We start from the raw sequence: 13,421 nt of genomic DNA on the forward strand, positions 1-13,421 counted from the left end.
AGACTTCAAAACAAAAATTTCTTATACAAAAGAGTTATTTTTCTTTTTAGACTTGGAAGTATATCAAAGGAAAAAAAAATTAGAACAAAAAGTATTAAATTATGTGAGGAAGAAATTGGCTGGTGGAAGGCCTACTCACGCGCTCTTGGCCCTATAATTTTTTTTACTGCGCGAAAAAGCCGAGAGTTTGTTCTCACGCGCCAAACGCGTTTTTGATGCGCGTTGGTTTCTTTTATTTTAGTTACTTAATCAGAGTAGCTTAGTGTAATTTATAGGTGAAAGTGTCCGTTTAAATCTCAACAATTTCTGTCGTGCCAAATACAATCCCTACATTTCAATTTATGGGTTTAGTGTAGTTTATATAATTTTTAATTTGTAATAATATTTCAAAAATTAATTTAATCTAGTGGTTAGTACGCCTTTTTAAATGAGTATAAGGCACGGGTTTGAGTCCTCGAATGAACATTTTTTTTTTTAAAACAATTAGAATAAAACGACGTCGTTTTATTTTTTAACGGTTGATTAACTTATGTTAGAATCAATGTTGATTTAGGCACGTTTTAAAAATTTTGAATAATTTTTTTATTATAATTAAATTAAAATCATATTTGGCATTAATTATTTATTCGGGTTGTATTTGGCATGAATCGTATTGTTGGGGTTCAAACTGAAACTGAAACTTTTCCGGCGGTTTATGTACGTGCACTGAAATGGATTCATATTACATTTTATTTTCCGAGGGAAAAAAATTGATCAAAAAGAGAAAATAATATCAACTTCAGCAACAGGTAAAAGAAAGCATTATAAGTTTATAAAACAGTCTAAAAGATTGAATGAGTGATCTCAGTGGTCCTTAGGTTCTTTTCAGTATTTCCTAAAAGACTTTTGAAAAAGATTTTCTTTTCTCTTTTTTTTTTGAAAAATATTTTTGTTCTACAATATTTTCCACAACAACCAAATAAAACATAATAACTAATTATTTAATGTTGTTGGAGTAGTACATTTAAACGATCTTTTAAATTAGAAAATGGGTTTTGTGATATAATAACTTCTTCATCACAAATACAAAAATAGTTATCTTCAAGAATCTACAAAAACTAAGACCACAATAGATGTTAATTATGGAGGAAAAAAAAGAGAGGTAAATATGTAATTTATGATATGTACATGTTATTTTATACCATAAGCTTTATAGTTTCCACACGTTCAAATCAAACAAAAAATTATTGAAAAACAATGCTTAATTTGTGTGCTTTGTGTTTTAACTCTGAAATTAGATTTTCATCCCAAAATATAACCCTTCCTAACTATTATCCATCAGATAAGAAACAATGAAAATAGAAAACTTTCTCAACCCATTAAATTATTTATTTTTTTTTAGAAAAAAACTTCCAAATATAACATTTTACTAAACAAAAGTAGGAAAATATATCATTTGTGTTACTTTTTCCTTGCACGAAAAGAAAGAAAGAAAGAAGAAGAAAGAGGAAGACAACAATGTGGCTACCGAAAACAGATGCGACAACCAAAGGTACAAGAAGTGGTTCAGTTGCTATTGCAATAGACAACGACAAAACCAGCCAAAATGCTCTCAAATGGACAATGGAGAATCTTACTTCTCGTGGTCAAACTCTTGCTCTTATTCATGTCGTTCCCAAATCTCAATCTTCTTCAGGTTCATTTATCAACATTCTCACACACTAATTCTTTCAAGCCTTCATGTTTATCAATAATTCTTGTGAAAAGTTCGACTGATTTAGTTTTTTTTTTTTGCTTTATGGACATTGCAGACATTGAAGAAGGCATAACACATAAGCAGCAGATAGAGAAGGAAACAAAACATCTCTTTGTATCTTTCCACTGTTTTTGCAGCCGTAAGGAGGTAACCAATAACGAGTTAACCTAATGGTTAAAATTTTGAATTATCTAATAGAATTTCTCAAGGGCGGTCTACGGACCTAGAACCTCCTAATCATTAAAAACAATAATAATTATAGTAAATAGTTGAAATCAAGATCTTATTATTAGACCGATCAAATAATCTTGGAAGCTTTTTTTTTTGTATATGTGCAGATTAATTGTCTGGACGTTGTGCTTGAAGATGTAGACAAAGTCAAAGCAATTGTCGAATACGTTACTGTTTCTGCTATTGAGAACTTAGTACTTGGTGCTCCATCAAGAAACAGCTTTATGAGGTAAATAAATTGATTAGGGTATTAATTTATTTGTTGCGTGCAGCAGAAGATTAAACAAAACCAGGGTTTTCTTTTTCAAAATTTTTATCATCAACAGAAGATTCAAAACGGATTTACCAACGAGTGTATCAAAGGCAGCTCCAGATTTCTGCAATGTCTACGTCATTGCCAAAAGCAAAATCTCTTCCCTACGAAGCTCCTCTCGTCCTGCTCCTTACCATCCATCAGTTCTCAGCGAATTTGACAATCACGAAACCACTGAGAACAAACACAAAACACGTGAAGGTTTCAATCTTGCTTGCGTCTCAAGTAACTCAACATACATTCTCTTATCTTGTTCATTTTTTCTTGTTTTCAACAGCTACCACACCAGCATATTCTAGGGGGCGAAGATCAGTTGATTCAGATGGTCCAAGGTATTGATTGTCATGTTAGATTACTATAAAAGTTTCTTTATGTATATGATTACTTAACAATTTTCCAAATCTTGGTTTTAATTTTGCATGTGTAGATCAGGGGTTGTGAAACCACCACAAGGACATATGAAACTGATGGGGGACTTCTCAGATTCAGAGTCAGAGTACTCATTCATAAATGCTTCACAACAAGGTTCTGACATCTCCTATATCAGCTCGGGGAGGCCGAGTGTAGATCGGTCTTCTTTCACCTACGATCTACCAGACTCGGCAAGAACCTCAAGAATGTCAACGAGCTCAGAGCAGAGCATTGGGTCAAATAGATTAGGAATCAAGTTTACGGATTTGGGTTTTCTCAATAACGCTTCTACTGCTTCTGAAGAGAGTGGAAGAACCTCTTGCTCCTACTCATCTCAAAGCTTGGTATATAAGTTACAATCATATTCACATTTGTTTTATCCGTTTTAGATCTTATTTAGTTTTCTGTTACATTTGTTTTGTTTGCAGGGTGATGTTGAAGCTCAAATGAAGAGACTGCGTTTAGAGCTAAAGCAAACCATGGATATGTATAGCTCAGCTTGCAGAGAAGCTTTAACCGCAAGGAACGAGGTTTTCAAATTTTCATTTTTCAATTTAAACAAATTAAAATTAAAAAATTTCTTATGAAAACATTCTTCAAATAAATTTTTTTATTTTATTTTAAAACAAACTGATATTTTTTTATTCAAAATACTTTTTACATCATAAATAAAACCAAATAAAAATAAAAAAAGTCAACTATAATTTTAAATGAGTCTAAACAGATTCAAATCTAATTAAAATCTAAACTGCTTTAAATTCTGTTTTAGGCGACAGAGCTGCAAAGGCTGAGGTCAGAAGAGGAAAGGAGAATGGAAGAACTAAAGATGACAGAGGAGACAGCAATGTCAATGGTGGAGAAGGAGAGAGCAAAGGCCAGAACAGCCACGGAAGCTGCTGAAGCTGCGCACAGGCTTGCGGAAGCAGAAGCAAAGAGAAGACTAAACGCAGAGATGAAGGTACTGAAAGAAAACGATTCTTTCCCACGACATAGCATCGTCAGGTACAGGAAATACTCTGTTCAAGAAATCGAAGAAGGAACTGGAAACTTCGCAGAGTCTAGAAAAGTTGGAGAAGGAGGGTATGGTCCTGTGTTTAGAGGTCATCTTGATCACACAAGTGTTGCTGTTAAGGTTTTACGTCCTGATGCTGCTCAGGGAAGATCACAGTTTCACAAAGAGGTAAAATGAAATGATTTATATGCATTTATAGCCAACTCCATGGCAATCTCTCCACCAATTTTTAAAAAATAAATATCTTCAAATAAGATTAAATCATGTTTTAATGACAAAATTAGCATATAATAATAAAAAAATCCTAAAATAACATTAGTTAAAATACATTTTTTATTTTATATTTGGGTTTCGGTTTACTGATTAGTATTTACGGTTTAGTATTAGCTGTTTAGGAGTTCGGATAATTTATAGTGTTTTTTGTCGAATTTTTTTGAGAATTTTTATCAGTGGTGTTATTTGTTTGATAACATTGTTAAAATGATATTTTAAAGATTTATTTTCTATATAAAAAAAAATTAGCTTACTTGTATTACAAGTAATAGGTTCAGGGTTTTAGTTTTATTATTTTGGTTCTTCAACATTAAGTGAGAAGAAGAAAAAATTTAAACTTCATGTGTGTTCTTTGATACATAGGTTGAAGTACTAAGTTGCATAAGGCATCCAAACATGGTCCTACTCTTAGGAGCTTGTCCAGAATACGGTATCCTCGTCTACGAATACATGGCCAAAGGAAGCTTAGACGACCGCCTCTTCAGACGCGGAAACACACCCGCCATATCATGGCAACTGCGTTTCAGAATCGCGGCCGAGATCGCCACAGGTCTCCTCTTCCTACACCAGACCAAACCAGAACCAATCGTCCACAGAGACTTGAAACCAGGAAACGTCCTCCTCGACCACAACTACGTCAGCAAGATCAGCGACGTGGGGCTCGCGAGACTCGTCCCCGCGGTAGCAGAGAACGTGACACAGTGCAGAGCCACGTCAGCTGCGGGAACGTTCTGTTACATCGACCCTGAGTATCAACAAACAGGAATGCTGGGCGTGAAGTCGGATGTTTATTCGCTAGGGATCATGCTTTTGCAGCTTCTGACCGCGAAACAGCCGATGGGTTTGGCTTATTACGTGGAGCAAGCGGTTGAAGAAGGGAAGCTTAAAGATATGCTTGATCCTGCGGTACCGGATTGGCCGTTAGAGGAAGCTACGTCTCTTGCTAAGTTATCACTACAATGTGCTGAGTTGAGAAGAAAAGATAGGCCTGATCTTGGTAAAGAAGTGATGCCTGTGCTTAATAGACTGAGAGAGATGGGTGAAGAGAGTCTTGAGAGTGTGTATTATGCTGGACATGGACCCATGTCACATTCTAGCCAAGTCTCTTATACATCGGTAAGATGTTGTATTGACATTGCATCAGATTAGATATATATTATCTCTATGATTTTATTTTTTATTTTTTATTTTTTGTGTGTTGGGAGTTGCAGGAAGGTAGAAGTGCTCCTTATATATCGAATGCAGGTTCTTCTATATCGAATGAAGGATCTACAATGTCACATCCATAGGTTTGAGCACAGACAAGGAATCTGGTAAAAATATGACACTTTCTTGTTTCAAATCAAAGACAAATTTTTCTATAAAAACTGCAAAGTCTTGTTTTCTAGCTAAACCAGTAAAATCATGTTATCACTGATATGATATATTCATGATTGAGATTTTGATCTGCAGGAGAAAAATATCAGTAGAAGAAAACCAAGAGTAATGTATATATTCAGGAAGAGAGTTGTTTGTTTGAGCTTGAAGAAGAGAGGTGTTTGAGAGAGACAACAACAAAAAATTGAATTTCGATTAAGAAACAATGTATATATTGATAATTAAAAAAAAAACAATGTGTATATACAGTAAATATGAATTTTCAACGCATATTTATGTTGGATAATATTAAATTAACATTTTAAGATTGACTTCTTGACCATTGACGTGGGATCATAGAACGTTGTCACGTGTTTTTGTTGTTAAGACAGTGAATCACATGGTGACTCTTTCGACACGTAGCAAACAGTAACGACGACGTGGGAATCTAGTATATCGTTGTCAAGTGTCATCACTTGAGACAAAAACTGTGTTTTGGTGTTTAAGAAGAGAAGTGTGTTTCTTAAAACTCCTAGTTTGAGAGGTACAAAGATGGGACAAGGTAAAGATGCTAAGACGAGACAAGATCCTCAGGTTGAGATTCAGGAAAGAGGAGAAATATTCTTCTTTTATAGGCCAAAGGTTAACAAAGAAGAAGCTCACAGTGTAGACGACGTTCAAAGACTATACATAGTGATGCGTCCAGAGTCCGGTGAGAATCCCGTCGAGGAGAAACAAGACCCTCTCTCTGGTAAAGAAGGTTCCGGTGGTGACGAAGACGATAATAACAGCTCAAAGAAAGGAGGTGAAGGAGGACACGGCGTTGAGGTAGAAGGCCAAGAACACTACAGTACGAGCTAGATATGATCATTCTCTTACTCATTATGATTTTTTTTTTTCTTCTGTAGAAAGTGAACATCGAGAAACAGATCCTGTTACGATTCATAGTGATGGGTAAGAAAACTCTTCCCGATCCGAGCAAAAAGTCTCAACCTTTCTGGGGGTTCGTGGAAATGGTGACGAAGAACGTTGAAGATGTAAAAGAAGCCCTTAAAGGAGGTAAGGTTAAAAAACAATATTTGTTTAATGTTAAAAAAAAAATATTTGTTTATTTTAAAGAAAAAAAACTTTATTTGTTTTGAAGAGGAATACCAGACGAAGACTCGGGGTCATAGACACAAGCCGCCGGCAAGAGCTGTGGGAGAAGGAATATACAGAATTCTCCGACATAAACCGACTCCGACAAGAAAACACCATACACATCTCGTCTACAAACTCGAGTTTCCATCGCGGACAGAAAAACACGAGCCGCAAGAGTCGATGAATATTGAACCGGAAGGCTCTTTCTTGATCCAAGTACGAAACCCGGAGCAAGGTAGAGGAGGGAGAGGTTCAGAGTTTAGAGGGCTTAAGAGGAAGAGAAAGGCCCAGTTTCCAGCCCATCTTCAGGCCCATTTAGGTCACACCCGGTTTGGGGCAGCCGACCCGCCTGATTTCTTGAATTATGAAGGGTGTGAGTTTTTACTGATCTCGGCTTCTGATGATATAGAGGAAGAGTTGGGGGTGGAGTTGGAGTCTGAAGGTGAAGGCGATGAGTCCTCGTGCGATCTTGTGAAGACTTTTGGGGACGATGTGGATGCTACTCCTCTACTTCGCGGTACATGGGACTAGTGGTGGTGGATGCTATCACTAAGAGCTAAAGTTAGATCATGGATGATAGTTGGAAAATGGTAGCTAATGGCTAATGGCTAATGGCTAATGGCTCAGCATGAACGAGTACGACTTTAGGTGGTTAACTTTTTGGTTGTAATATGGTCCTCTTGGTGTGAAGGTATGTTAATAGCTAATGCTTGTGGGCGACTTTGCATGGTTTAACTTTGGTTGTTGTTTTTTCCTTTTTTTTTTGTAAAAAAGTGGTGTGTTTTCTTATGCAAGTGTTTTTCTTAGGTGGTTAACTTTTTGGTTGTAATATGGTCATCTTAGTGATCTAATAGCAGCTAGTATGCAAGTGTTTTTCTTAGTTGAAAAATAAATAAAAATAAACATGATAAATATAGAATAGTATTAGATATTTTGAAAAACTGTCAAAGACTCAGCTAGACTGTCAAGATATTCAGCCTGTTTGGGTATAATAAAACTAATATAAATATGGTGAGAACCGTGTTTCAAAAAAAAAAAAAATGTTTCAGAAAAAAAAGTGTTACACTAAGAGATATTTTTTTTACTTTTTATTACACATAGAGACACTTTTTACATGTGATACATTTTGTTGTGGGTCAACAACAGATTGTGGACAATTTTGCTTTTAATAGAAATGACAGTTGTGGATGAGTGATTTGTGGACGAGTGATTTGTGGACGAGTGATATGTGGTTGGGTGATTTGTGGACGGGTGATGTGTGGATGAGTGATGAGTAATGTGTGGATATGTGATGATAATGTGTTTATAGTAGATAAGTGGACAAACTCTATGTTTTGATTCCATAAAACTATACAACAATACGTGGACATGTTACTAAAATTATACCATAAAACGTAGACACGGACTCTGTTATCTCTAATACAAACATTTGACTTCTTCAGCTCAATTGATAAATTATCTGCAGTAAAACTTCAATCAAGATGAGAAAGAGATGATTGTGAGTATGAGCGGAGAGAAAAATCAAAGAAGCATTTACCTTTTGTCGGAGAGTAATAGATCTTGCATGTCAGAGATTTCTGATCTAAGGAATTTACGCTTTGTCATGATATGGATGAATGTAATTTTGATTAGAATTGAATTTAGATCCCGCGATGATGAATGGAATCGAATGAATATTGTCCATGTCCACAACTAGTTTATAATTCTGTTAAGATGTTCATGTCCACAACTAATTTATAATTCTGTTATCCACGCTTTCGTGTCCACGCCCACATTTTGTTTACACATTAATATATATAATATATATATGAACATGGATCTTAAAAGATAGAGAATTTTATATATAGTTTATTATGACAATTATTTTTGTTTAATATATTTTAGAACTTGAGATAAAAGTAAATAAATACATAAAGTAGAATAAGAAAAATAATAAAATGAAATAAGAAGAGGAGATTCTCTTTAGTTTATGGTCATAAGAGTTTTTTTGACAAAAGAAAGTATGTCTCAAGTGATAAGTGTCTTGTAGTATAATTTGAATGTGAGAAAGTGTCTCTGGATGTAAAAAATTCAAAAAAAATACGGTGAGAACCTTCTATTAGATAGTTTAATGTTGGCGTTAAGTAAGTCATGAAATTTTTATAGCTTGTTTATTGCAAGAGAAGAATAACTTCATTTTTCGGGTAGTCGTGGCTTGAAAGTTAAAGTTGATGCAAAGAATATTTGGATATATTTTAAATATTAATATTATTAATTTATAAGATAATTATTTTTATTGTTTTAAGGTTTTAATATTTTTTCCATTTTAATTAGGATTAAAGTTTTATGGCTTTTGTGTTTTCATATAAATAGTCTTCTAGGCTTATTATTGTATTCAGTAATTTTATAATGATTTAATAAGAAAAAGATTTTATACGAGCTTTATAACATGGGAAAGAGTATTTTCAAACCATAAAAAGGTTTCTATAAATTACAGAGAAGAATATTCTCAACCTAAGAGTTTTTGATTAAGCACTGTGAAAAATATTCACGAAACATATAAACTTCCGCTACCTCAACTTGAAAGATGCGTTTAAAGTGTCCCTATGGCTGTAGTCAAGTGGTAGGACTTGGGAATCTGTTGAAACATTTGGAGCCTTTCTTGAAACAAAATCACATGTCTTGGAATTCGAATTCGAATTTAGTTTGGTAACTAACAGACAACGCAGATAAAAGGCATGTGTCTAAAGTGATGGTTTTGAATGTCAATGTCAGTTAAAACTGTGTAGTATCAAAATTTCAGACGACACTAACATAATTTTTCTCAGAGAATGCAAGGAAACAAAACCATTAAACATAAGATAAGGAGAAACCATTGTTTTTAAAACTGGACCGAAAGCTAAACCAAATAATTTTGGATCACGATTCAATATGGTTCGACCGGGTCAAACTTGGTTCGGATCAAACTTGGTTCAATAGTCTAATTTAATATATTTTTATTGTATACATTTAAAAGTAATGTTAGAGCGCCATTATTCCAAGTTTTTAATGGGTTCTTATTTTAATTTTGATTTAAAGAAAAATAAAAAATACTACATAATAATGGAACATATGTTTCTTAATTAGGGGAAAGAAAAGGCGGCTCTTAGTGGACAGGTGTCAACACGCCCTTCACTCTCCTCTGCTTCTTCGTTTCTCAATCGTTCTCCGTCAACACGTCGGTGGCGTTCTCAATCATTCTTCGGGCCTTAGGGGAACAAAACCTCCTCTGGCTAGCACAAGCTGCCGACGCTGTTCTGATATCTTCTAGTCGGGAGAGGAAACGAGGTTACTGCCGGGAGAGCACAAGCTTTTCTTGCTAGGGCAAAGTACTCTCTTTTGCACTCTGGTTTGGCTGAAATGTTGACTCTTACGACGATTCCAGATTCAATCAAACTCTCAAAAACGTCCAAGGGTAATCAATCGATCGACTTTCAATGTTTTCTCCGCCCAGATCTTGCATTTCATTTTGCCCATCTCTTGCAATCCACTTCTTTAGATCTACTGGTTGAAATGGATCGTTCCGAGTTTACTGATCTTTGTGTTCTGTTTCGTTATAGATTTCTTAAGGGTAGGAGTATACCTTTTGACTAGGAGACCGGATCCTACTCCTGAACCAATCTCTCCTACTTATCACTGCAGCTAGTCGGAGAATGACGCCGGTAGAAACGAGCGTTCAGACAATCCCGTCGAGGTAAATGACTTTTGAGTTTTTCTAGTGAGAGAGATTTATGACAGGTGGAAGATCATGACTCAAGCAAGAAACAAGATAATACATACGCCGGTAAGCTACGATCAAACTCCTCTAGCAGGGAGCAGCTTGCGAAACAAGTCCAAAACCTCAAGATTGGTGATAGATCAAGTGATTATGCAAGAGTTATGAAGTTCAACAAAGTTCTTTCTGAAACTACTGTCATTTTAGGTACTTCTACTTTGCCTTTGATGTTGTGTGTTACTTACTATTCTCTGTGGATGATAATCTTGTCAAGGTTCAAGCTACATATAGCTCAATGAAAGCCTCCGTTTTGTTCTTCTTATATCTTCTCTCATTTGGTTAAATTTTAATTTCATCTTCTTACCTGTAGAGAAGCTGCGTGAACTAGCGTGGAGTGGTGTTCCCCACTATATGCGCCCTGATGTCTGGCGCCTTCTCTTCGTACGCTCTACCACTTCATCTTTAACCATACTAAATTATTAAGCTTCTGGTCATTCTGGCTTTTTAATCTCTTTACGTACATTCTCCTTCTATTTACGTTTCTGGTCTTCTTACACCAAATGTGCCTTAGAATGTTCTCTGTGTTTCTCTGCTCCCCTCCTCATTGGTTTGTTAGTAAGAAAGTTATTTCTTTTGAGTTTTAGACATGAACTATCGAAATAACAAGTGGTGATTTTATTTAACTCTGAATTAGGTGAATGAGCTGCTGAGACATTCATCCATGCCATTAGTTTTTCTTCCTTCACAAGTTTAACTTCTAAAGTTTTTTTTTTTGAGAACTCATACTTAAAGAAACTTGCAATGGAGAATAAAAAATTAAGTATCTCTTAAATAAAGTTCTTAACACATATTTATTACTAAACAATTGATTAAGAGACCCTAATGATTTCTAGGGATAATGATGCTCTTAGTAAATATAATACATAATTAAAATATAAATAAATTTAAAACATAAAACATTTCAATATAATATTTTTTATGTTTATATGGATTGTTTACATATTTTTTATAATTCTAATGATTTTTATCGGTTTAATAATGTTGAGGTCCAATCTGATTATATAACTTGTTCATGGTCGAACCAATTATTAGATCCAACCCGCTTATATAACTGGTTAATGGTCGAATCCGGTTCAATCATCGGATCGTTCCGGTTTTAAAAACAGCGGCGAAAGCAGAAAACCATAGCATTAGGCAAAATCATACTCTATTAGCTAATCATTTGTTAAGAAACTTATTATTTTATAATATGTTTTGAGCCCAAGCCCAACAAAAGGTCCACGAAGAAAATATTACCCAAAGTTGATAGTATATTTTTCCTATCTTCTATCTTTTCATCTCCATCTCCACCTCCACCTCTGAGCTGAGCTGCAGGCTGCAGCGAAGAAAATGAAGCAACCGGCCACACCGAACGCGGCGGAAGAAACCAAAGCAGAACAAAACCAAACTGGAGCAAAGCAGAAACCCAAGAAAATCCCAACTGCAACGGAGCTAATCTCTCACTACCAGAAGCGAGGCCTCGAACCAGCCGAAGCATCGGTTAAGGTCATCGAAGACTTACAAAACGCGCTCGTTCGCGTCGTTTCGTCTTCCAAGAACAACGCCTCCAGCAAAGATAAGCTTTTAACCGACGCGAGGAAAATCGACGCCGTTAACGGAAGGCTCGCCGTCGTGGACGCTAAGCTGGAGACGAAGCCTGGATACGTTGAGACTTTCGTGTTGGGTTTAGCTTCTGGTGCGGCACTTAACGGGATTAACGCCGTCTGGCCTCACGTTACCAGAGGCATCGGTCAGGTTTGGTCCGCCGTTAAGAGTGGGACAGATCCGTCATCGGCTTCTTAAAATGATAGAAAGGAATATCGGCGGCTTCAGTTTTTCTACTGTTTTTTTTTTTTGAGTTTGTAGTTAAGAGTTTAGTTGAAAGGTTTCAGCTTTCAGACATACGAGCATTTGAGACAGAACCTCGGTTATATATGAAGAGGTGTATGTAATGAGATTTTAATTTTATACATTTGTTCGCTTTTTAGGCGGTCTTGTGTGACTGCTTCCAGTTGAACTTGGGGACAATGGTCTCTTTGCAAGGTTCGTGTGTTACCCCAAAACCCAAAGGGAAAGTTTGGCTCTTGTGAGAGAGCAATAAGATTCATGCGTCTAACATCTCAACAAAACCAATCCGACTTTGATTGTTCCCATCAGGAGCAGAGTGATTAGCTCTTACAGTGGATAACACTAATATGCGAACCTCTGTGCCATGAAAGCCATCCACAGTATTCAGTTCCATATCTGCTGCTACTCGAGATCCAAACGCACATGAGAAACCAGAACGCTGCCAATCCTTCCAGCCACAAATTCAAAGGGGTATCTGTCGGCATAAAACATTTTAATTTGATTAGATAAACTACATTCTACAAAGCATCAAGACTAGTAACCACCTTTGTTTGTGATCTCATTCCTATCTATTTTTCTTTATATTAATAGCCAGATTCAAAACTGCACTTTATATATATATATTTTTTTTTTTTTTTTTGTTTAACCAGGTGTTGGCCTTACGGTCCACCACCTAGGCCCGGCGCCAGCCTTTGTCTGTACCTTTTTACGGGCCCTGGACACGCCTTCCCCTCCACGCGAGTCGAACAGCCGATCTCCCCTCTCCAAGGAGGTAGTACCACTGGACTACGAGGTCCTAGGTAACTGCACTTTATATTTCCTACGTTATTTAGTAATTTAAATTATCTATCTCTATGTATATGTTTTTCTCGGCTTGATTCAATCATTATAAATGAGTTGCATTATTAGCTATTACGTGTCTTTCGCTAGTCAAGGTTTTCGCATAATGCATACTAATGAATGAAATCACATGTTCTGAAAAAAAATGCTCATAAAGAATAAATGCTGATTGAAAATAGGTGATGTAAACTATTGGATCGACAGAGCTTGATTTACGGGTAAATAGATTGACTAACCAGTCGATGTGACCAATCATTTTTTTTTTTTTGAATTTTACTTTGCTTAAAAGAAAAGCTTCCAATAATTAACAAAATCGGCAAAGCCAAATTAGCAAAATCATTTAGACGTAAGTAGCAAAGAAAACGAAACATTAACAAATCCAGTTACCAAACTGATATTATTAGCATGTGCATATTAAACACACACACGTAAATGAATTGTATTAAGAGATTTAAAAAAAAATAAAACACAAAAATTATATGAAAAAATA

The 13,421-nt window shown here is 35.7% G+C and overlaps 3 protein-coding genes across 3 annotated transcripts; all 3 read left to right on the plus strand.

Annotated features, from left to right (window-relative positions):
• Window positions 1-1,497: 1,497 nt before the first annotated feature.
• Window positions 1,498-5,516, plus strand: LOC106310186 (U-box domain-containing protein 35). The gene is made up of 11 exons (XM_013747409.1): window positions 1,498-1,675; window positions 1,791-1,882; window positions 2,074-2,195; window positions 2,293-2,480; window positions 2,557-2,611; window positions 2,707-3,034; window positions 3,119-3,220; window positions 3,460-3,870; window positions 4,339-5,091; window positions 5,187-5,288; window positions 5,428-5,516. Exons 1-10 carry the CDS (start codon window positions 1,498-1,500, stop codon window positions 5,262-5,264), a joined length of 2,307 nt encoding a protein of 768 aa, XP_013602863.1. The 3' UTR covers window positions 5,265-5,288; window positions 5,428-5,516.
• Window positions 5,517-5,883: 367 nt separating this feature from the next.
• On the plus strand, window positions 5,884-7,277 carry LOC106310187. Its single transcript, XM_013747410.1, has 3 exons — window positions 5,884-6,159; window positions 6,240-6,390; window positions 6,476-7,277. Exons 1-3 carry the CDS (start codon window positions 5,884-5,886, stop codon window positions 7,000-7,002), a joined length of 954 nt encoding a protein of 317 aa, XP_013602864.1. The 3' UTR covers window positions 7,003-7,277.
• Window positions 7,278-11,533: 4,256 nt separating this feature from the next.
• On the plus strand, window positions 11,534-12,333 carry LOC106310191. The gene has a single exon (XM_013747414.1). The coding sequence runs from the start codon at window positions 11,594-11,596 to the stop codon at window positions 12,044-12,046; it is 453 nt and encodes a 150-aa protein (XP_013602868.1). The 5' UTR covers window positions 11,534-11,593; the 3' UTR covers window positions 12,047-12,333.
• Window positions 12,334-13,421: the final 1,088 nt, after the last annotated feature.

Source organism: Brassica oleracea, chromosome C8 (genome assembly GCF_000695525.1).
Source record: "Brassica oleracea var. oleracea cultivar TO1000 chromosome C8, BOL, whole genome shotgun sequence".
NCBI classification, from domain to species: domain Eukaryota; kingdom Viridiplantae; phylum Streptophyta; class Magnoliopsida; order Brassicales; family Brassicaceae; genus Brassica; species Brassica oleracea.